Source organism: Acomys russatus, chromosome 14, assembly GCF_903995435.1.
Source record: "Acomys russatus chromosome 14, mAcoRus1.1, whole genome shotgun sequence".
Taxonomy (NCBI): Eukaryota; Metazoa; Chordata; class Mammalia; order Rodentia; family Muridae; genus Acomys; species Acomys russatus.
This window is the reverse complement of record NC_067150.1, coordinates 6,140,983-6,166,555: the sequence shown is the minus strand read 5'-3', so window position 1 is coordinate 6,166,555 and position 25,573 is coordinate 6,140,983. Positions and strand designations below refer to the sequence as shown.

General features: G+C 40.6%; 1 protein-coding gene across 1 annotated transcript in view; it reads left to right on the top strand.

The window, feature by feature from the left end:
- Nucleotides 1–25,573, top strand: part of Cntn5 (contactin 5) — a 445,387-nt gene that overhangs the window by 173,705 nt on the left and 246,109 nt on the right. Inside the window, exons 9-11 of the mRNA XM_051156769.1 lie at nt 2,146–2,282; nt 4,230–4,359; nt 6,585–6,735. Of these exons, the coding sequence (XP_051012726.1) occupies nt 2,146–2,282; nt 4,230–4,359; nt 6,585–6,735 (418 nt within the window). The remainder of the gene's footprint in view (nt 1–2,145; nt 2,283–4,229; nt 4,360–6,584; nt 6,736–25,573) is intronic.

Here is a 25,573-nt window from a genome sequence, read left to right as displayed (position 1 = left end):
AAACAAACAAACAAACAAAACCCCCAAACTGAATCCCATCTGGAACTGGTGAGTGAAATTCAACTCTGGCTTCCATCCCTGCTAACTATGTTACAAGGGAGATGATACCTATGAACTGTGTCATCCAACATCAGAGGACACTGACATATTTAAGGCATTGCAATTATTCTCAGTCTTCAAAACTGTATTTGAAGGGATGGCTTATCACTACAAATAAACAGAGATTCATCATAGGAAATTACCTAATTATATAACCCAGGTCCGTTTCTGTGGAGAAAACTTTTCTTGTCTGGAATCTACTGTTCTGAAAGTGGTGCCATATATGTGCTCACACTTGATCAAAAATAAAATCAAATCTATCTGTGGGTGATGGATTGGAGCAGAGAATCAATCACTGTTTATTACGTTCAATCATTATAGCCGCCCATTGAAGTAGAAATTATCATCTGCAGCTTACAAATGAGGCTCATTAAAGAAACTCATTTCCAATTATAGATTTCAGCAAGGGCACCACAGACTGGGGCTTGAACCTCTCTTCACCCGCAACTGTATCATTCAGCACTGTACTTTAGTTTTCACTGGCTCACAGCTGAGAGCCATAACACTAAAATTGATCTATGTCAGTAAAATATGGTGAGTCCTCAATACTTAAGATATGGGAACAGAGAAGCAGCCAATAACACTTAGCATATGTCAGAAGAGACTTACAGAGTTCCCAACGATGAGAGATAATGAGCAGTGGCTTGCTCTATGCACATCTGCTTCCTGCATTACAAAATGGAACCTGGAGACAGTTCTGAAGCCCAAATGTACGGTGTAAGTATCTGCCAGGGTACGGTGCATCTGGAGAAGTTCTAACAGTTTTCCACTTCAAAGACCATATGTCTCCTCAATTTTCCAAGCCCTAAAAGACTGTGGACCAACAAAAGCCAGATAAACTTCCACAGTTTACTGTAAATGCAGCCAAACCTGAATTCTTTTTTCCATTTAAATTGTGTATATGTGTGTGTACACATGGGTGTATATGTGTGTGTGTGTGTGTGTGTGTGTGCATGTGTGTGTGTTATGTATGTATTTGTGTGGCACAATGTCTTTATTTTAAATCTGTTGCCAAACAACTTTTATCTACTAAGTGTGAACATATCTGAGGGCCCAGCCAGTCACATGCAGACACAGAGTTGTTTCTGTAATTATGCAATACAGATGTTGCTATCTAATGCAGAGCTCATTTTTCAGCTCAGCACCAGGAATTAGAGAGAGAAATGCCCCTGCTTTGACTGTTTTAAACAAAATATATGGACCCAGAATTATTTTCTCTAAAAATTATTTAAAAGTAGGTCAGTGAAACAAAAACCTTTTAACTTTTATTTTTACATTCTATGTAAGTTCCACAATATTTATTGACAAAGAAATCTTTGTGTTACCCTTTTGAACTTTAAACTTCTTTCAGTAGTTATATTGAAGGAATTTGAATACATTCTGATAAAGTTTATGCTAAGTAAAATTCAAACACAAAAAATTAATTTTTCACAATCATGGACATGTATACAAACATACATGAACAAATGTATACACACACCAGAGCAACTGTTAACAGGACCTATTATGTGCTGCTGCCAACAATAGTTATTCTTTAAAGTAACTAACTCTTTAACTTGCAATCTCTGGAGAGAAACAAACTACTTGCTCTAAAATGTGTGTGTTTGTGTGTGTGTGTGTGTGTGTGTGTGTGTCACACTGTCCAACTTGTTATTCAGAGAACACCTTTGTGTGTAATGGCATGCTCCTCTGTATAATCATGACGTGCTCCCCTGTTTAGTAATATAGGCTCCTAAGCCAGGTTTTGGGGGAGCAGGCCCCAGAGGCTGGCCTGGTCTATAGGATTGGTTGTAGGATGGCCAGGCTTACACAAAGAGACCTTTTCCAGAAGAAAGAAAAAAGAGAAAGAGGGAGGGAGGGAGGGAGGGAGAGAGAGAGAGAAAGAAAGAGAGAGAGAGAGAGAGCCCTGCCAAGAAGTAGTGATGTTCTCCTCTATGCTCCCCTGAGTAACGATGTGCTCCCCTGTACTTTTATAAATGCTACAAGTAAGAACAAAATCTATGGACATACTCAGCTCATGTTTCTTTCTTGTTTAAATGCTCCCAGCATACCCACACTGGGTGCAGAAACTGAACGACACACAGCTGGACAGTGGAAGTCCCCTGCAGTGGGAATGCAAGGCTACTGGAAAGCCCAGGCCCACATACCGCTGGCTGAAGAATGGAGCACCCCTCCTGCCTCAGGTACTGTGGGGAACCCACAGCTTCTGCCTAGCCATTCACATGCCATGGTATCTTAGGGTCATTATTGCTGTGATAAAACACCATGGCCAAAAGTAACATGGGGCAGAAAAGGTTTGTTTCCCTCTCAGGTCTATGTAATGATTGTAATGATTCATCATCAAAAGCAGTGAGGGCAGAAGCCCAGGCAGGACTAGAATCTAGAGGCAGGAGCTGATACAGAGGCCACAGAAGAGTGCTCTTCTTGGCTTGCTTAGCCTCCTTTCTAATAGAACACAGGACCACCAGCCCAGGGATAGACAACACCTTGGGAGACAGCACTCAATGGCCTAGGACCTCACCCATCATTTATTAAGATGTCTAACAGGCTTGCCTACAGCCCCATCTTATGGAGACATTTTCTCAGATGAGGTCCCTTCCTTTCTGATGACACTAGCTTGTGTCAAGTTGTGACAAAACTAGCCAGAATACAGAGCATGCAGCACAAATAGTCCGCGTTGGTCTTCTCACATATGTGTACATGTACATATGTAATGCATAAATCATTATTATTTCTATTGTCTGACTGCCTCTTGGTAATCACAAAAGTTATTTAAAGCCTATAAATTCATAGGAAAGTGTCATTGATCATCACAGATTTGCTGCTATTTCTCAATGACTGTTACATATCATTTAGCTAGTGGTCCCCACTGGGCCTGGGTATGGGATAAAATCATGACAGTTTGCATCCTGGAGAGGTCTTTCTGCAGTGTGCAAACTCAACAGCTATATTTTCAGTAGTACATGACATGCTTTTAAACCATTTGCTGTACAGCAGGTTTACATCTATTACTTTTTAACTGTATAATAAGAGAGTTCATTTTAATATCTCTCTACCTTTGTTGTGGCTGTCACAGGAAAGTGGTCAGAGGAGGAATAGTTCACTATACATTACCAAAAAAGAAGGACTCTGTAGACAGTGTTAATGGAGTGTAAAGTCCTGCCCAGGCAGTTGTGGCATCACCATGTTGACTCAGGTACCTTTTACCTCCAGGAGCCTTAGTTTCTTCTTTTGTAAAGTCATGGTTTTCCCATGGGTTCATCAAGTTCTTATATTTTCTTGTTCTGAAGTCATTCAAACCTAAGCAATATTCATTTAGACCGAAGTCCAGACACAAATGTAAAGCCATGAGGGCAAGAGTAGGGTGAGCTTCAGAAGCTCTGCCTCTCTAACCCTAGGAGAAGCAGTGATGGTCACGGCTTCTAACACCCAAGACATACAAATCCCCCTGCCAGGTATTGCCTTTGCTGAGTGACCAGAGTCAAATTACTTGGCATCTATATTAATAATCAAATCTCTGCTCAGGAAGACATTGAAACATGCAGACATACTTGACATTAAGCCTAAGGTACTGCTGTTTTAACATTTTAATAGTAAAAATCTTTTTGGGGATGTACTCTTTTTTTGAGATATATTCTTTTCATACCTTAAACATGTGTGATCTATCTTTTATAAACACGGCCACATGATGTAAAGCGTGCATTTCCTAACTGGTAACTGTGTATATAACCAGCCTAGAGGAGAGTGATGTTGCCCCTGTGGTTGACCAGTTAGTTTGTTGTGAATTAAGAGAAGAGACAATCTCTGGCCAGAGGAACACACAGAGTTATGCTGTGGCTGAGATGTTTACACTCTCTGTCCTTTCCAGACTAAGCCTCGTGTCTACTTCTGCTGTTGATTCTTGTATTCAACTAGTCTACCAGCCAAAATTGTCTCAGAAAAGAAACAAAAATACTGAGCAATAAATCATAATTTCCCAAAGGCATAATATATTGGAAATAATTTGCAGAATAATGTTAATCTAACTACATTAACCGGAGACCTCCTTTCGGTGGTCTCTGAGATTTTATGTGGCTGTTTGGCTTGAGCTGTTTGCTTTCTAGATCTCATTTCTTTTTATGCCATTACAGAGCAGAGTGAACATGGTTAATGGAGTATTGGCGATCCATAGTGTGAATCAATCAGATGCTGGAATGTATCAGTGTTTGGCTGAAAATAAATACGGAGCTATTTATGCGAGCGCCGAGCTGAAGATTCTAGGTATGCAGTTTCTCAGCAAAGAAACAGGGGAGAAGTTTGGCTTTCTGGTCCTCCCTCATTGTTATGATGGTGAAGTCCTGTGATGGGAATCTAGAACCCATTGCATAGCTTGAAAGGAAGCACTGCATCTCTTTGATGCTCCTTCTGCACCTTCTCCCATAGTACTTACGTGCATGAATTTAGCCTTCATCTTAAATGGCTGATATGTTATGTCTTTGCTTGGCCTGGAATAAAATCACCTAAGAGTATACATTAATTTCACAGGAAAAAGCCCTGAGGGTGGGTAAGGGGCTGCTTTGTTTCCTTTATTTTACTGGGTTAAAAACACTCTAACCAGAGCAGCTTAAAAGAGGGAAGCATTTATTTATTTGCCATATACTTCCGGGTCACAGTCCATCAGGGAAGGAACTCAAGCAAGAACTACAGAGGGAAGCTTCATAACACTCAAACAGGCTCATGCCCTGTTAGCTCTCTTGTACAGACAGAACCACCAGCCTAGGGATGGGGCCACCCACAGTGAGATAGGCCCTCTTTCATCAGTTAATACTCAAGACAGTGACAATCACACACACACATACACAGGCCAATCTCTTTTGTGCAATTCCTCAACCAAGGTTTGCTTCCCTGAGGACTCCCAGCTGACTCAAGCTGACAAAACTAACTACCACAGGGACCCTAGTATTTGGTTAGCCTGTCCTATATTCCCATAGAAATGCTAATATTTTTCCAAGTAGTTGCTGATTTCCATTGTGTAGTTAACACTTCAAAAAAGCAACATCAGGGTGAATAGCTGGAGAAAAGAGCCTTTCTGGGCCCAGAGGGCAAGCATAAAAAGTTACATCTTTTCTAAGATCAGACCCTGGACAGGAGCTTAAGTTCACTGCTGGCTACTGCTGGAAAGATTTCACCCGGACTTCCCCGAGTAATCCTGGGAAGAGATACTGGGGATACCTGCACTGTGTCACACACAGATGGTCTCCTCAGCTTTCTTCTGGGATGACTGCAGCACAAAGAGATGCTTAAGTGATCTTAACACCATCTTCCAACTGTGTGGAAGAGCCTTACAGGTGCTTTCGACTACCTTGCTAACTGCTGTTAAGCATAACATTTAGGAAAAGATGGATGGTCTCTGGGACCTGGAAAGGTACCATTTACATATAAACTAAATATAATACATCATAGATACTTACTCAGGTGTGAATGTTTACAACTGAAATTGCTCTACCTTACAAAAGAAAACATAGCTAATAGATACAGGATTCTATCACAATTCCATCATCTTAACAAATATTAATGTATTTTCTTGTCAACACAAATGTCAGCATCTCAGACTTGAAAGGCTGAATCAGCTTACATCAGAGTTTTCCCAGAAACATTCTCAAAGTATTTGTTATGAAACAAATTCCCAGGGGCTACCAAAAACTGTACCTGTCATCTTCCTGTACCTTCCTTCACTAGTCCTCGGCATTTTGACAGGCTCCCATTGTAATGTGTATGGCACTTTAGTGCTGCCATGTCATGCTCTGTGGCTGCAACATGAACATAAATTGCAGCTGAGAGTTATGCAAAGGTTCAGTTGGTGTAAACACCACTCACATACTGTAGGCTTATACTTGTATATTTCAGAGTCCAAAGAATCTCAACACGGATGTGAATCTTAATGAAAGATCACACTTAGCTGAGTAATTGAGACAAGTGAAATGAAATTTTGAGTTAAAATTCATAAGCTCCATTTATTTAAAAAAATTTTCTTTGAAAGCTGCAGTCACCTCTGTATAATGCTGAAGTAAAGTGAGGAGGGCTGAATTAAATCAGCTGGGAAATAGAAGACACAAATTGATTCCCCTAGAACTTAAGTCTATCTCTGCACAGAAACCCAAAATTAACTCTTTTGGCTCACCTCCTAATCAATGTCCAAGTGACTCTCAGTCTTTCAGGGTTGACCTTGGTAATTATAAATAACGCACATCATTTATTAAAGCATTATTAGAATTAGACTCCATATTATTTCAAACCGTTAACTTATAGTGGGCAGATAATCAGTAAAATCTTAATTGATAAACGAAATGTGTGTTAATAGTGTTTCATTTTTGTGAGATTTTAAGAGAAATGTATGCCAGAGAGAAGAGTTGAACACATGGGTGAACTGACTTAAATTATCAGCGTTGCTTCTGACGGAAGTCACTGTGTTTGCTTCTGATGGAAGTCACTTGTGTTTGCCATAGCCTCCCCGCCCTCTTTTGAAATGAATCAACTGAAGAAAACAATAATAGTTACCAAAGACCGGGAAGTGCTCATAGAATGCAAACCCCAGGGCTCTCCCAAACCAGCCATCTCCTGGAGGAAGGCAGACAAGGCAGTGCGAGGCAACAAGAGGTGAGAACCTTATTTTTCATTTCAATCTGTTAACATCAAAATTAATTTACTTAGTTAGTAAATGATGGGATGGGCTTTGTAATGCTTTATTCTCACTCTCCCATAAACCTTCCCTACCCTGACCTTTCCTCTTGCTAGTCCTCTCCCTCCCCCATGTAGTTCCTCCTACTGCTGCGATCAAAATCACACATCTTAGAAGTTGAAAATGACATACATGAAGTATATGTCTTGCAGAGATTATGGGATGTTTCATAAACTAATTGAAACGTGGTTTTTTTTTTCTATATGTGATCCTAGCAAGGTCTAGCTCACTTTAACAGCGTAATACAATTTCTTTGTCACAAGTAAGAATTTCACTACATTTTAAATGGAACTAGTGTTTTTTGCTTTTCATTTTGTTTCTGCATTATGGTGGTCCATATATCGTCTGTGATCTTTATGGTCTGTGCTGGTTTGATGTTGGTATTTAAATAATGAGAGCATACTCTGTGTCTTCTGCTCAGCCAATTTATGATCAAATTTGAGCCACGTGACATTTGTGCCAATGTTTGTTTCTCTGTTTTAATCATGTTGGTGAAAATAAACTAGGATTATTTTGATGGCCACAGGCGTGTGTGAAATATATAAAAGAATATTCAGCATATAGACATTAGTCTCTGGAAATCGAGAGGCATGGAAAAGAATATCACAGCAGTTTTGAAAAATGAGAATTAATCCATCCTGCTGTACTCTCTTCTATCTGGGCTGATCTGGCAAGTCCACGCTTTGCTGGTTATTATCCACTGATGCTGGAGGTCTGGTTAAGATGTGATATGACATCGCTCTTATGGAAACATAACAGTGTGTATAATCACAAAAGAACTTTGTGTTTCCCTTGTCTATACAAATGAGTTTTACAAGTTTTACAAGTTCTGCATGGTTCTGAGGTAAGTGCCACTATAAGTAATTCAAGTCTGCACTGAGTATCTACTCAAATAATTGTATAAGTAATTTTGGAATATTTTTAAATTTGGGAACTTTTTTTTTTTTTTACAAAATGATATCACAGCAAGTCTAATATATACTGATTCTAGCATCTCAGGTGAGACTTGCTGATTGGATTCAGGTCAAGCGGACAGGGTGTTCTTACTTGGATCTGATGACCATGTGGGTGTGGACAGCCAAGAGAATTCTTCCGTCTTGTGTAGGAGTAAATAAATGAACATATCGACCTTTTCTTTGCCTGAATCAACTAAATAGTGGCTCATATGGGCACTTGGAGAAACAGAGTATGTAACTCTTATTAAAATGAGGGAATTTTGTTTTGCTGTATAGTAGAAACAAATAGCTTGCATTGCTAGGTTATCATGTGTTCTGATGTATCACAACCTTGGAGACATTGTCAAAAGCTGCAAGATGTTCTGTTGGAAATGCATTATTTTGCTTTATGTTTTGAGGCAGCATGTGAACCTTCTCCTATTTACTGCAGTTCACCACATGAATGTTCATCAACTGTTCATAAATACCACACTGTGAGTTTAAAATTAGGAGGCGTCTGTTTTCGCCAGAGTGGAGATATTAGCAGGACTAACAGAATTAGGAGTTGACTCTTAAAATAATATAAACAAAATGGACTCCGTGTTTTCTAGAAATTGAAAATGACAGTTTATGGATACTTCAGCTGTGTCAGCCCCACTTACCATACACCCCTAAGTATACTCACGTCATGAGATAGATGCTGACCTCAACCTCAGGCTCCCTTTTCATTCCCGAATTTCAGGACTTCTCATTGAAACGCTGTTTAGAAAGGAAACTGAAAAGTGAAATATTTGTGTTTTACTTATTCAAGGAGAAGCAAGATTTCAACACATTCTGTATTTCCCAGTCGACATATTTAAACCTATATCCTGACTCTGCTTACAGACATATAGTGACCTTTCCCCCTCTGAGATTGATAGATACAGCTGGGCCCAGTAGCTCCTGTAGTCCCAGCCACTTATAATGATCAATTCAAGGCCAAACTGGGCATCTTAGTCAGACCCTGATCAAAATAAAACAAAACTAAAGTGGAATATGACTCAGCACAGCAAACATAGCATATGAGAGACCCTATGTCTAGTCCTCAGAACAAAAACAAAGAAGATGCAGCAGCAAAATACCGTTATCACTAATGGACAAGGAGTCACAACACTGAGTCATCACAGCTTCTTCGAATGTGCATTCATCTAGTCCTAAATGTACAATGGAGCTGGATTGATAAGTCTTGGGAGTCTTGTACAGTGGTTGTCTGTGTCTTCAGGCTCATCGGTGTAGCATAATGGTTGGCCAGTGCTATCAGGTGCTCTATCTCAGCATCATTTAAAATGGTGATGGCTGATTTTAAGCCAGGGATTTTCACAACTTGCAAATCACTTTTCCACTCTGGGTAGCAGAATTCGACAGTGTATAAGAGAAGAACCCAGTTTCCTTGTTCATGCTTCAGTTTTTGGGGTGCTATAGTAGACTCACTTCTCTTTTAAACTTATGAAATTTGGAGCTGGAGAGATGGCTCAGCAGTTAAGATCACTGGCTGCTCTTGCAGAAGATCCAGGTTTGTTTTCCAGCACCCAGAGAGGATGGTGACTAATTCCTGCCCATAACTCAAGTTCCATAGAATTTAGTACCCTCTTCTGGCTTCTGTTGGCACCAGACACATATGTGGTGCATGTGCACACACACAGATAAATGCACATACACATAAAATAAAAACAGATACATTTTGAAAACAAAGAATAACTTTGTTGACTTATGAAAATTGAGTGAAATATTATATGGAAAATAAGTTGGTTGGTATACGGTGGGTTACTTTGCAATTCTTATTAAAAGGGGAGAAGTTCAGTAGAGGAAGAGGAGAGGATAAGGAGGAAGGAGGAAGAGGAGAAGAAATAGAGGCAAGGAGGAGCAGGCAAATGTGGTGATGGTGCCACCATTGAAATTTTAGCTTTTTAAGAGGGAACCACAGTTTCTCTTATGAATAGTGTAGGCAGAGTTCCATACCTCTCCTCTTTCTCCAGTATTTATGAGAAAAATACATTTAAAGTTTTTGTTGCATTTGTGTGTGTAAATGTGTGTGTGAGTGTATGGGTGTGTGTGTGTGTGTGTACAGATCAGTGGACAACTTGTAGGAGTCAGTTTTCTCATTCAGGCCATCAGATTTGACAGCATATGTCTTTATCCACTGAGCTATGTCCCAGATGAAGAAAAGATATTTAAGTTAATCTGCAGTACTAAGGAATTCCTTTGGGTCACCTGTTTGAAACACTTGTTTTTCATCCCAGCCTCCTGCAACCTACCCTTGGATCACTTCTCACTCTTCCTTACTTAGTCTCCCTTGGGGCCTTGGTGAGGTTTCTGTACCAGAAGGCTGAATGTTCAGCTCTTTTATCAGTTCAATAGTCTACATCAAATTGACTAACTGTGAGGAGTTACAAGGGGAAATGCGGGAGTTACGGAAATGGGTCATTTTTATAAAGTCTTTCTGTTCAACTAGGAAGACACGAACATAGATCCCCAACCATTAAAACCTGGCTCTGGTGCACACCTGTAACTTCAGTGTTGTAAACATTTGTGGCCAGTGATAAGCAGATTTCTAGATCTCCTTGGCCAGACAGTCAAACCAGTTAGTGCACTCCAGATGCAATCAAGCACCATATCTCAAAAAGATGGAGGGCCATTGAGATGCCTCACTAGATATGCTATTGAGTCTGGTGATCTGAGTTCCATCCCAACAGCACACATGGTGGAACGAGAGAATGAACTTCTGCAAGTTGTCCTCTGACCTCTACACACACACTGCTACAAACGCATTCCCACACACTTACAAACACAAAGCAAATACACAAGTGTACAACTATTTTTAAAGGGGGAAGATGTTGAAGGACAAAACCTAACATCAACCTCTGTCCCCACACGTGTACATGTGTGTGCCCATTTGCACACCTATGTGTACACACAGGCATATGCCATCCACTCTCTCATTTCCCCCCCTGACACACACACACACGCACGGTTTTAACCATGATCCAGGTTTGGGCACACCATCTCAGAGGCCCATCAGCACACGTGGCCTTGGGTCTCTTCACCACTTCTGTCCATTTTCCTGTTGGCATGAGCACACTTGATGAGTTCTCAGCATGGACACTGCACGGGGACCCTCTTTTCTGACAGACTATCACAAGCCTGCTCTGCTCATCAAGCTCCTATTGAATTTCCACTCCAGCTCATTATTCCCATTACTTGGCCATTAACTTTTGTTAAAATATAATCATCCAGAAACACTCCAGCAGCGCATACACATTAAATCTTCATTATTGCGTGTTAAACTTTCCTACATTCTGCGAGCTGCCTTGGCTGAGAGAAGCATTCAAGGTTCTGAGTAGAGACATGGTTTCTGTCCTGTTCAGTGGCATCCGTATCAGTTGTTATTGACTGTCAAAGAAAATCATAGGTGTCTAAAATTTACAATTGTTAACATTTGAAATTCATTCAAGTATGGCTTTTTATTTCTAGGCAAAGAAAGTTAGTGGTTACAGAGATAGTAAAATATAATACAGAACCCTTGAGGCAAAAAAAAAAAATTCAAAAATTAAGTCATGGTATAGAGGGGCAATATCATAGGATAAGTGTTCTTTTATGGGACTGATGTCAAAGAACAGACTTGTCACAGCTCTTTGCGCCATTTCCCTGCTCTCCAAAGGCACATCTTAATGGCCAACTTCCCAACTTCCTCATTTAACAGGCATAGAAAATTGCACTTGAAATACCTATTAGTGGCTTCCTCAGGGAACCCATGGTGTGTTTATTGGGCAACAATGATCAAGCTCACATACTGACTCACAGACAAATGGGAAAATATATTCTTCATAAAAGCCCTACAGGACATTGTTACCGGGGGGGGGGGGGGGAGCAGGGTCTTCTTGCTCTTTGTGGGGAAGCAGAGGGATTCATGAGCATAATTAGGGTCCTGTTTTCACCCCTTGTTTCCACCTCCATGCTGTGTTTGTTAATGAACATGCTATTGTGTTGTATTGTCAATGACAGGGTCTTTTATATATTAAGACCATAAAACAATGCAGACCCTAGGTATCTTCTCTCTCTCCCTCTTTTTGTATCTAGAAGTTGTACAATAAGAGTAAATGAGCATTCATTTATCAAGAGTTTGTCATAGCAACCTTTTAACTTAAGAACTCTGCTTACAGAGGAAATGAAGTAATCAAAAGGATTTAAATTATCTCAAAGAGAATGAGGGTGCCAACTAAGCCCTTGTGTGTGGTGATTGACCCCTCATGAGCTGCTGGCACTGTGCAGTGCATTGTCACCCAGAGCTGGCTCTTCTGTGGCTTCCCTGATATTCGGAAGAAAGGGGAAGGCATCTCACACTTATTCTTGCAGGGTTATGAATAAACTTAGAATCAGAGAAAATGGAGCTGCACAAGCCTCGACTTTCTTCTGCCACTGCTCAAAATGCTCACAGCAACACCACAAGCAAGAATGAGTCATGGTGGCTTTGGAAATGATGATCATAAATACATTCTTGATCTCTAGTTACATCACCCCTTCAAGTAGAAATGAGCAAAACTAATAATCAAAAAGCTTGTTATCCCAACAACTGGAGCCCGAGACAGGAACAATGAGAGCTGTAGGCTAGCCTAGACTATGCAATGAGACCCTAAAACAAGGACAGGCAAAACAGAAGAAATGGTAAACAACTTGTTCAAGCCTAAACCTCTTAAATCACATTAAAGTAGCAGAAAAACTTTTCCATGCACACCTAGGCTGTTGACTCTTCCGATGCTCTCTGGCTTAGAGGTCCCACTCATGGACCACTCTACAGAGTACCAGAAAAATTGTAAGGAAGAGGTCATGGATGCACCTTCACCCTGCGATGAGATGGGCAGATTGCTCCCCTGTGGAAGGAGTAGGTGGACCCGTGCATTCTTAGGTGGAGGGGCCAAGTTCCCATTCTTATCTGTGATAGTGAGCCCTTCCCTTCTGTCTCTGCAGCTGGGTCTGCATATCAGTAGCTGAGCAGCCAATTATCTGCATCTCAGTAGCTGAGCAGCCAAGCATGCTTAGCCAAAAAGGCAGCCAAGACACAAGAATTAGGTTTTAATTCATGAACTATTTTCCGTACGTTCTGTCTAAAAACAAGAGTCTAAAGTAAGCTTAAAGACAAAAAAAAAGACAAGGACAAGTGGCTGATAACAAAAGGAAAGATGAGAAAGCTCTCCAACTCAGTGACCCCTGGTTTTTAAAGCCCTGGGATGTAAATTGCAGGAGGCATACCCAGGGTACCTCCCAGGGCCTACCTCTGGAATGGATTCAGGACAGCTTTGAAGTGTTTCTCTGAAAGAAGCCAGTTTGATGACAACTTTTGGTCAAACAGTCTTTGTAGTCTATGGCCAGCACTACTCCAGAAGAAAGGCTGACCATGCACTCCCCACTCTAGCAGAAAAGCTGTCCATGTACCCCTACTTTAGCAGAAAGGCTGTCCATGTACCTTCACTCTAGCAAAAATGCTGACTATGCATCCCTACTCTAGCAGAAATGCTGGCTATGCACCTGTACTCTAGCAGAGAGACTGTCCGTGTGCCCCAACTTTAGCAGAAAGGCTGTCCATGCACCCCTACTCTAGCAGAAAGGCTGTCCATGTACCCCTACTTTAGCAGAAAGGTTGTCCATGTATGCCCACTCTAGCAGAAATGCTGACTATGCACACCGACTCTTGCAGAAATGCTGACTATGCACCATTACTCTAGCAGAAAGACTGACCATGCACACCTACTCTAGCAGAAAGGCTCATCTGCACAGCCCTACTCCATCCCCTTTCTGACCTATTATTGAATTCAGATCATAGAAGCTGCCTTAACTTTCCTTTTCAGGGAAACCACTCCTGAAGGCAGCAGGATGTTAGTTTGTGTGTTCTGATCCATCTACTCTGATGGATGCATAAGGTGCATCTATACATAGAACACTGCAGATTTCTGAACCTGTTTATGGTGAGGATTTGATGGTCACGTGGTAAAATGATGTCATATCACCAGTGTACTTCAAATCATGTAAATTTGGAATAAATTTCATTTTGAGAGAAAACATGTACATTCCTTTTTAATTAAAAACTGGGATTAAATACTACTAGCTGTTAAAAGGTTGGAAATTTATGTTAGTAATAAATTTTAATCTCCACTTTTATTCTTTTCTGTATTTTGTTTTTATATCGTTTGTGGAAAAAGAACATTTATGAGGTATCATAAGATTTTACAGTAAGAACTTGTTCAGAGTGTTAAAATGACATGGTGCTTATCACATGGGTCAAACAATTTAATAATATAGATTTGCTCTCCATCTTAGAGCAGGATATCATTGTCAGTATTCTGTCTTGAAACTAATTTGAACTTTCTCAGTGGACTAGAGTGCACCTTCCCTGCATGATTTTAAATGTAACACTTATGTGTATTTTCTTGTTTCTTCTTCCTCCTTTTGAACACACTGACCATTCTCAGCAATAGTGCAACCTTACTCGGTAGAAAGAGAAAGATCTATCTCTATTCTGGGAATGTGGAAGCAAATACAATTGTGTGAATTTACAGATACTTAGAGTTTAAAATAACTTCTAACACTGGTTTTTACTAAAGTGCCAAGGAGGAGGAACCCTCTAAGTGAGATATTGACATTTCAACTCAAAGGGATTAAGTGATTTGTTTAAAATTGCCAGTCACAAAATAACTTTAAAGCCAAGTCTGGTACTGATCAATAAATCGATAATTCTCTGATCAAAGTGACTAAAATGAAAGCAAAACTGCATTTCAACCCACATGGAGAAGGTAGTAGAATTCCATCCACCTTTACCACCTTTTTAGACAGTCCTCCGAGGCCCTAGCTAGCCATCAATTTGTAGCAGACCTTGACTTTACATCCTCCTGCCTCTGCCTTCTGAATCCTGAGGTTGCATTGCCATGCCTAATTAAAATTTAGGTTATGTTTGTTATTCTATTTCAATGTTGTGGTTAATTCAGAGTCTCACACATGCCAGAAAAGCACCCTCTCTCACGGATTTAACCCCAGGGTTCTTTTCATTTTTTTATTTAGAGACAGTCTCACTTTCCAGCCCAGGCTGATCTCAAGCTCTTTCTCTCCCGCCTGAGGGATTCAGTGCTGGGATTACAGGCACACAGCACTGCACTCCTTGTACCTGTTCCACATGTAAGCTCAACTCTCTGTTCCAAATTCAAGAACGTCAAGACTTCATAACCAGTTTTAACAACACACACACACACACACACACACACACACACTTCAGACCCTCTAAATAAAGGACTTTACTCATCTGTCCACAAATTCTATGACTGTAACAGTAAGATGTCTTGGGTTTTCAGTCATGTAAATCGCAGAACTGGAGACCACGTGATCCAGGCTTGTTTGCCAGATGACTGGATTTGATGTAATGAGAGCGCAGTTCTACAGTTTCTCGGTCGCGTCCTTGAAGGGAAGCTACTTGCCCTTACTGATCGTCTCCCTGTGCCACTTGGGCTAGTGTGATAGTTTCCTCATTCAAAGTTGAACTGAGAATATAAGGACCAAATCAAAACAAGGAAAGCCAGTTCCTTAATGACTGTGTCCTATCCACCTAAGGCACAGTACAGCTTTGACAAAGAAAGAAGTAAACACTGAGTCCTTTCCACGGCTGCCTATACTTGGTGCATCTTGTATTAATAAACCCAGTATCCAGTTAAAAAGACTCTCATGCATGGCCAAATGTAGATAATTTTTCATTTCTTTTCTAACATTCCCATGAAGGCTCGGTCATTTGTTTGTCTTCTAGAAAAACAATAAAATTTGCTTCTGGCTTATTATCATGTTTTCCTATTTTTTAATTCAAATCTATTTCTAACTGACACAATAAAAACAGGAAAATTGTTTATTTTGGTGACAACTGTATGACCCTCTCATACATATATTTATTACATATTGTTCACATCAGGTTAAAGATCCTTGTTTCTGCCGGTTTTATCAAGTCTTTATTATAGAAATAGCTCCTTCTATCTTTTTTAAATGTAAATATATCAATACCCATAGTTGTCTAAGATATAGCACAGCAGACTTCTTAAAATATATGTTACCTTTTATTCATTTGTTTTGTGTGCGTGCAGAGAGATGAGAGTACTAAGTGCAAGAGTCCTTTTTTCTCTCAGCCACACGGTGCCTTTCCCCACTGAGCTGTCTCAAGGGCTTCAAGGTGTCTATCTCCACCTAACTTCCATGCTCTGCGCATACCACCCTGAACACACCTGACTCCGCCTCTAACCGCCATTGCTCCACCTCTCCTCATTCCCACCTCCTTCCTATTTCTCCGGCCTTGATTATACGTTTTCCCTCAATTCCTATGAGATCAGTTCCTATATCTCACATATTTTGAGAATATACATACATGTAAGGATATGTGGCACTTTTTGAACCTCATTTTCCTTCCAGCAGAAAAAGAGGATGCCAAATTACAAAGTAATGAACTCAATAGCCAAAATTCCATAGTACTATGACTGTCATTTCCTCCTAATGATAAACTAGACCACAGAGGTATTGGTGATTTGTACAATAAAAAATATCCATGGCTATCCGTCTTCTCACTAACTGATTACTCTCACTGAGGATCTAATATTACACATAAATAACTTGTAAAATCAGCATCACAATTGCACTGACTCTGCCCTGTCCTGATCTACAGTGGCTTAAGCAAAATGCAGTGTTTCCAAACTCATTTCATTCCTAGAATACATAACCCAAAATAATAGAAGTGTACCAAGAAACCGCATTTACACTTTATTAAATTGTTGATTTAAAAAAAAAAAGACGGAAAAGGTGTTCTCATGGTTCAAATACCTATGCTTTAGCAGCCCTGTTGATGTAACATGAGAGAGATGACAAATCTTCAAATAGGCGAGCTATAATTACATGCAGAGGGTAGCACATCAGAAAGCCTTTAATTGCTTTTTCCTGGCATGTCCCAAGTTGAAGGTCACAGAAGAGGTTCAGATTCCTCCCTGAAGACCTTCAAACGTGCCTTTCTGCTTCTTGTCACCACCAGCCTGTCTCTTGTTTCTTTTTTCCCCCTTAATTGTTAAGTATAACAAAACAGGCATCAACTCCCATAGGGAAGTATCAAGGAAGAACTCAGGCAATTTAAGCCATAAATGACAAGAGAATAAGGCTGCCCCGTTGTCCTAGCAGCGTCCCTAACTTGCAACTTTACATCTCTACCTAATTACCAGCTTAGCAAACAGTTCATAAATTCTACTTCTAACTATGGTTCATTTACCCCAGTTACTATAAACAGTTGCACAAGTTGCCTGGCTGTGCACTCCAAGTAGGCACAACTTGAACAAGCCATTAATTGCTTAAAGGCTTTTCTTTTCCAAAAGCCCCCCAGACTACAACTTCCAGCTTAATTTGTCCTTAATACAAACAGCAACTGAAATGTTTGGGAATTCAAGCATCTAAGTGCACGCTACTGACTGATCCTGCTACCTCCCCAAGTGGCTCTTTGCTGAATATAAAACAGTGAAGAAAGAAGATTCAGAGAATGTTGAGGAAAAAAGCATTTTACAGTGGAAATGTTTAGCCACCTCTGGGAGCAGCTACTAATCCCAATAGTCACTTCTTTTCAGTTTTTGCATAAATCATTCTCTAATTTAACTATAGTCGATTCTTAATGGGAATTAGAGACATGGCTACAAATTAGAGGGCTGACATGATGTTAACCTTGAATGCAACCTACAGACCATTTTCATAAAGGATACGCTGAACAGACCTTCATATCAGCATGCTTGCTTCTCTTCACATTAAAAAAACAGCTCCGCCTAGAAACTAGCAGTAGATCAAACACAGAGAAAAGGAAATGCTCACTCACAAATGGGTGTTCATATTACCTCCTCCCCAGGACTCAGAGATGGTTGTAAAAGAGGTCGCAGGAATATTGTAAGAGCTAGATAGACAACGAGGGTGACCAGAGTCGCACGGTGTCTTCTGGACTTGTCAGGGCAGCTGACTTCAGGGCTCAGGAAGCACTGGTTGACCGTACAAGATCTGTGTAAGACCATGCCAATCGATATTCTAGCACCGGGTAAAGAGGGCTCACTGGGAACTATTGACAGCTGATGGTGTCTGGGCCAGGAAGAATAAGTTCTCTTTAAGGGTGTGCCCCTAATAGGTGAACCACACTCCAAGATGTGCCTGTGCAATTGGGAGGAAGTGGGGAAATAGCGATATTGATCTGGGGGGAGTTGGGGGGTGGATATAATCAAAATACATTGTATGAAATTCTCAAACATTTAATAAATATAAAAACAAAGTTAAGGCTCAGGAACAGTCATAGGGGAGGGGAATAATGGGCAAATGGGGCGGGGAGGAATGGGAGGATACAAGGGATGGGATAAACATTGAGATGTAACAAGAATAAATTAATATAAAAAAAGAAAAAAAACATAAAAAAAAGTTAAGGCATATGTGTATGTTGTCTGCATACACACACACACACACATATATATATATATATATATATACACATATGTGTGTAGATGTTTATGTATGTAGAGACCGTGTGTTAAGATGGGCTCTGCGTTCTTGCTTATGTCTTCAGGAATGAGATTACTAATCTATTACTTTTGCTTCACAATTGCACATAATCAATCTGACACCAATCAGTTTCTTTCTTCAAGCCACAAAGGAATGAGCTGGGTACACTAATGTGCAGTTTGATTCATTTCAGGGAAACAGCTCCTTGTTTAGTAGATACTGAAGGTAATACATTATGTCAATTCATATCAAAGAAAGGGAAATAAGCCCTGTGCTCACAGAGGCACTGTTTAGTGCTCAGGTGTAACACAAGCCTTGAACCTCATAGTGTGGAGTGGAAAAGCTGCCCCCACTAAGACAAAGAAAAAAGTAGCTCCCGTGTCCTAAGCACAGGGAATGTTGGATGCACATTACTTTTTTTGCAGTCCACATAATCAGATAATATTCTAAGAAAGATACAGTTGGCCATTTTAAGTAAATTTAGTCATAGATGCCCAGGCTCATACACACAGGAAGTATCTCAGGCAGAAAGAATGCCCAATTCTGTTTTAAACCCAAACCATCCTCAGTCTGCTAAATTGCACAAAACCCTATGAGAGTCCTCAGAGTAAAAAGTAAAATCTGGATAGAAGGTAATTACCAGGTTTTAGATGAACTATTTTAAATGATTCTTGAATTTGATTTTGACCTATAGAGACAGAGTACATTTTACAAAAAGAGTTCAGAATTTGAGATATTATTATCACGAATCTAGGACACATTACGAAAACATGTGTAATGATTTCAGTCAAAGTGTAGATTAAGGGGGAAAAGAGAAATAAACTGGACAGTTCAAAGAGCTATGGGCTAAGGACTTAGGAAGATAGACTGCTTGTCCTTAACTCAATGTCTCTTAGGTAAATCTGAAAACACTCAATTTATGTGTGTGTTTTAGGTTAGATTAAGAAACAGAAAAGTAGTTTGCTAGAATATCTCAGCCAGTGCTGGAAGAAAAGAATTCAAAGTTAGTGAAATGCTCTAGCTTCAACTTGCTGTGATAAAATCCTGAGAAAATCCAAGGAAGGGAAGGTGCTTTCAAAGGTTTCTGCTCATAGTCATCTGGTCGAGGCCGGCAGAGAGGAAGAACAGCATCATGGGAAGTGGTCTGCAGGGGGCTGCTGACCTCAGGGCAGCCAGGGAGCACAGCGGGGGTCCGCGCTGACAGACATCACTCCCTTCAAGTACCCCACTGACCTGCTTCCTCAGAGAAGACCTCTATCCTCAGTTTCTCCTGTTCCCCATAATCTAATGGACTATGACGTCCTCCGTGGAGTGGTGGATGACGTCAGCGCGCTCAGGATCTAACCTCCTCACCTCACAGCACTTCTGTGTGAAAGCAAGATCTCAGCACGAGTGTCTGCCTCACTTTAGTATATAAAACAAATAGGAGGAAAACAAAGCCCTCATTATTGTGAGAACAATTTAATTGTCTGTAAAGAAAGCCCAAAATAATCAGCAGAAAAATACTTGAATTTTTATGGAGTTTGATTACATTTTTAAATTGAAAAAACCTCTAAATTTGCATTTCTATGCAATGAAATAAAAAGGCTGAGAAAAATAATTTAATGTGGCATCCACAGGAAGGCTTGGGACTGTGAGGTGATGGTAGGGTAGCATGCTTTTGGGAAACAGAGATGTTTTCATTTTAAATTCCATTTTGAGTAAAAATACAGTTGAATTTCATCATGAATGCTAACTTTTCCCAGTGTACGGTCCTCAAGGTCCCGATATTTTATTAGTAGCATCTTTATCCATCTTTCCCTGACTGAAGCCAGAGACGCATTTTAAGTACCATGCACTCAGAGGTTTTTCCAAAAACAGTCTTTTATTCATTTGTTTTCAAAGATTCTATGTGAAGCAATTTCAAAGACAACAAAAAGCTTGGGTTTCAGATTTTCCCATAGCAGTCCAGAGACACTGTGTGCCTTCCATCACCTCACCATAGTCAGTGCCACTGGAGCGAAATAACTGATAGCGTCTAAACAAATCACTAGGCATTTCTGTTTCTTAAGGGTGTTGAAGATAAACTCTCTCTAGTCTGTCTCTCCGTGTGTGTGTGTGTGTGTGTGTGTGTGTGTGTGTGTGTGTGTGTGTGTGTGTCCATACTGATCAAGTGGGCAGAAACAGGGAGGGAAAAGAAAAGGAATAGGATGTGAGTACAAATCTGGCTACCTCAGCTCATGTTTTTCCTAGAAACACGACACAGGTGGAATACATGGGTGCAGGGCTTCCTGTGTTGTAGTGGGTCACATAGCACATAGCATATGCGTATTCTGAAGGGTTAGCACTTAAGAGGGTTGTGTTTGTTGTTTGTCTGTGTTAGTCTTTGAGATAGGGATGTAACCCACACAGACCCCACATTCACTGGGCAGAAGAGGATGGCCTTGAACTGCTCATCATCCTACCGTCACCTGAGACTCACGCCTGTGCTGCCACACCTGGTGAGGATGCTTTAATGTAAACACTTATTTCAACTATTCTGGTTGGCATTTACACTTATAAACTGACAGGTACACGTACACACACACACACACACACACACACACACACACACCCATACACATATGCATGTGTATACACAAAATAATTGAAGCAGTACTTGGGAAATCTTTGACATCTAATTAGTATTATTAATATTGGGTAAACAAACCTGCAAAAGTAACTTTTCTGTCTGGAAGATGTTTGGTTGAAACTCATATTTTTATGATAGCCAATATTCATTGATAAAATTTTTACTGAAAATAAAACCTGTATGACTTGATGAGTAACAATAATCAACATTGTTACGTTTGATTCCCAGCACAGTGAAAAGGCACAGGAAAAGTTAACTATAAGTAGGTACCAGGAAGAAGCCCTGTAGCACGAGATGTGTTGGCTCAGTGGACCGTTATTTTCTTAATCCCTCCTGGGCTGTATACAGATGAATCAAGTCTTGGAACTGTGAAATAACCTGCCCAGAGTTGCTCAGTAAGTGGGGGTTGCAGGCTCATGTGTAGGAACAGCAGTCCCAGCCAATCTTTCACACAGGTCATAGGGCACTGACTCTCAGGCGCTGAACCTGCGTAGCCTTCTGAGCCTAGGTTTCTGCTTTCTGAAATGAGGCGTGGTAAGTAAATGACAGAAGTCTTGAAGGATTGGCCACACAATCTCACAAAGCCCCTGACATGTGACAGACACTTAATAATCAGGTACATGTCCTGTCAGAAAAAGGAAAGGCTGGCGCGTGAATAAAAGCCAGGGTAGGCTTCCTAGCACCCACCTGCTAGGAAGGGTGGGCTTCTACAATTTGTCTTTGAATTCCAACTTGAGAAAGGCAGCTGAACCCAACCCACTTTCATCAAAGCTCATTTCACAGTTCCAAGGAGTGCCAAGTCTGTCATCAAACCGCTAGCTGACTAGTGGACACACGCCCCTTCTCAGTCCATGGACCTGCTGAATGGGGTGTCCTCGCATATTGTGTAGAGCTCATGGGTTTTGTTTGATTTATTTAATACCAATTGTTTATCCACATTCTCTACACAGATACCCATGATTCATTTTGTTCGGTAGAATTAATTAATTATTGAAACTCTTCGCAAAATCTCTAGAACCTTGTGCTTTGCCAGCCTCCTTCCCTGACAGCTTGCACCTACCTGACATTCCACTGGAACCAGCTTCCTTTATCAGTGCAGCCGAAGCCACGCCCCTTTCCTTCCTAGCCTGAGTATTGGGAGTTTCTCTCTGGTCTTCATGCTTGCTTGGTAAGCAGTTTGCTGACAGAGCTGTACCCCCAACTCCTCGTCTTCACATAGCCCAGCACACTCTTCAGCATTTTTGTTTCTTTCTTCCATGATCTGTATATATGGCTCAGAGAGACTCTCTGGGCGGCAATGGCTTGGTTTCTTCTTACTCACTAACTGTTGAGCATGGAAGGATACTTGACACACTGTGCAAAGAAGAAAACAACAAAGCTTTCTTGTGAGTTTAGAGAAACACACCTAGCCAGTTTCTTTGTGTCTCCTAGTCTGCATATCTCTGTACCTCAGTTTGTCAAAGGTGCACAAAGATAATGTCAAGATAAATTATTAAGGATAAGACAGAGAGTGGAAGAAATGGCACTCTGAGTTTCTTTGAAAAAAAGTTGTTATAATAAAATAACATTATTACAGTTTTTCACATAGGACTTGAACTTTCTCCTATAGGATTTAGTCACAGCAGTGTGGTATCAAATCACAGGTATAAGGAGAAGTAGAGTTGATTTTCTTTTTAAGAATTTTAACTAAACATAATTGGTTATCTGTGATAGCTCCTTCCTCGCTAGCTTAAACTCTGCTTCTCTGGTCAACAGAATTAGGAAGTGACTACTGAGCTACTAAGAAACAGTACTGAGGTCTTGGTTTTTCCATATGTCCTGCACTTGCCCACTGAACCAGGCGAAGCTTTTGTGTGTGGTTTAAATGATAGTATTCAGAAAAGCAGCCAAGGAAGCAAGCACCCAGCTGTACTCCAGGCCTGTGTCTTCTGCTGAGTGTGTCTCCTGGGGTACAGCTTCCAGGGCCCAGTCTTCTAGGCAGCGTCCTTATTAAAACACAAATCTAAATACTTTTCGCGAACTACCTAATGCTGTTTAAAATACCCAGGTAAATCATTTTAACTAAATTCTTTTGGTATCACCCCACTCTCCACAATGTTCCTATACAGTTTTGAAGGATTATAAAATTGTCATTAAAAATTCAGCACATGGCACACCACATCAGAAAAGTTACATCTGTGTAAATCAGTATATGGAGTAAGGCAGTGTTCTCCCCCCCATACTGGGATAAATGCTTAAAATTTTATGTGATTACCCTCTGTGTATATATCGTATGCTGAAAGGGGAGTTGGGGGAGGTAGTATGGCTGCACCTGTGTGCCTGCTCTAAAATACAGAGATTTCCAGTTTTCTGTCTCTTGATGTCCATTAGGTGCCTGGAATGTTCACAATGACACCCAAGCTAGACGTGCATGCAAGCTGTTCAAAGCATGCAAAGATAGCACGTGAGTTATGTCTGAAAGGACTAGACAGTTTCCCATCCTCGTGACCCATATTCTGAGTGACGGTGTGTGGTAGCAACTTCTGTCTTCTCAGTGGCCATTTTTTATTTGAGTTTTGAATCTTCCACATGTGAATTATAGCGCTGTATGGTTGGCTGTAAAACACAGTAGAAAAAAAGCACTGTTCTTCCCTAGCTCAGATTCACAGACCTAGTACTGTGGTTTGGATGGTAATGGTCCCGGTAGGCTCACATATTTGAGTATCTATATTAGATACATTAAGTGCCCGTGAGTTACTTAGTGGCCATGTTGTTATCAAATCAAACATTGTGGCGTTATACTGTCTGTGATCCCATAAGCCTTATTTTCTTAACAATGACACCAAGCATAAAAGCAGTGATGTTGATAATTTCAGTATGTCAAAGAGAAGCCTTGACATCATTTCCTCACCTTAAAAAGTGAACATTAAGGATTTAATAAGGAAAAATGATATTGCATACCAAAGATGTATGGCAAGAACGTATCTTCCACCTGAGGAATGACGAAGGAAAGACACTCTAGGCCCACTTCGCAGTCATACCTCAGACTGCCAAAGCGGCAGCCAGGTGCATGATGAGCCCTTACTGTAGATGAAAAAGGCAGTGAGTCTGTGTATCCATCTTCAGGGAAGGATGTGGTGTACAGAGTCTTGATACAGCTTGGCGGGGTGCGGGGGTGTGGGGTTGGTAAAACTTTAGTTCTCATTCAATGTGGTTAGAAAGACAAAAGTCCCCCACTGAGCTGTGCCACGAGGGGACAGAATTGCGAAATGTCTTATTTTATTCTCTGTCTCCAAATATACCCAAGCGGTTTTGAGGAGATTGGATTGAAAAGTCTTAGTCTATGGAGTATTTCTTTTCATATTTGAAACTAGTTGGTGCAGTCCCACATTTAATTTCCTCATGGATTTACTGAATAAAGTAATAATGATAATAATAATGATGATGATGATGATGATGATGATGATGATAATAATAATAATAATAATAATAATAATAATAATAATGAAAAGAAAAAAAGGAGTCTGTGAACACTTGGTCCTCAGTTGGTGCTGTCTGGGGCGGTGATGGGCCGCAAGACATGGAGCCCTGGTGGAGGAAGTACCCACTGGGAGTGTGCCCACCCACTTCCAGCTCCCTCTCTTCCTGTATTTGTGCTTGAGGTGTGATCTCTCAGCTTCCTGTTCCAGTCACCATGCCTGCTGTTTGCTGACATGCTTCCATAACGGACTCTTATCTCTCTAGAACCAGAAGCCAAAATAAATGCGTTCATCTATAAATTGCTTTTGGTCACGGTGTTTTATCACAGCATCAGAAAGCACAAGGTAGAACTGCTGAAACACAAATGCAACACTAAGACAATAAGCTGAAGTGGTAAGGTTCCAATTTAGAAAATAGACTGTATGCTTTCAAGCATTTCTTTCAGAACTGGAAACTGTCATATTTTATACTGTATATCCAAATATAGCCAAAGAGAGCTTTTAGCAGATTGGATGAAAAATCTTAGTCTATAGGGTTTTTTTTTAAATATTTGTTAACAATTCATATTGTGTTTGAAACTAGTTGCTGTAGTCCCACCTTGAGTTTCTTTGTATATAGAATTAAATAAAGAAATACAAAAGAAAAGAAAAGAAAACATGACCGCTCATAGAAATGTTGTAAGAGAAGATGTATTGTGCATACAATTGAAGAGCACTGTTAGGGGCAAGGACCTCTGGGAGCGGCTGCGCCACATGGGAAGTTGGGGAAGAGGAAGAGAGAGAGGGGAGAAGGGGGATCCAGGCGCAGAAGCCAAGAGGTCCATGGGTACAAAAGAGAGCTGATAACTAAAGTGTCTGGGTTATACAGGGAAGAGCAAGCCAGCCCTGCAGCTGGAAATTTCAGGGTTGCGGGCTGGGTATGCCAGTCACGAGGACCCTGTAACAGTAGGGACTGAGCGATGCTAGAACCAGGAGGTTAGGTCCACTTTGAAATGTTAAACCCCAGTCATTTGTCCCAGATTTGAAACCTAGCAGGTGCATGACCATAGGCTCATTTGAGTGGCTGTTCATAGCACATACACACACATACTAATGTCATATGGGTGATACTTCTATCCAGTTTAACTTCAACTTAATCTCTGCTTTTTAGAACTAGCCCTAGAAAAGGGGTTCTGTTAAAACT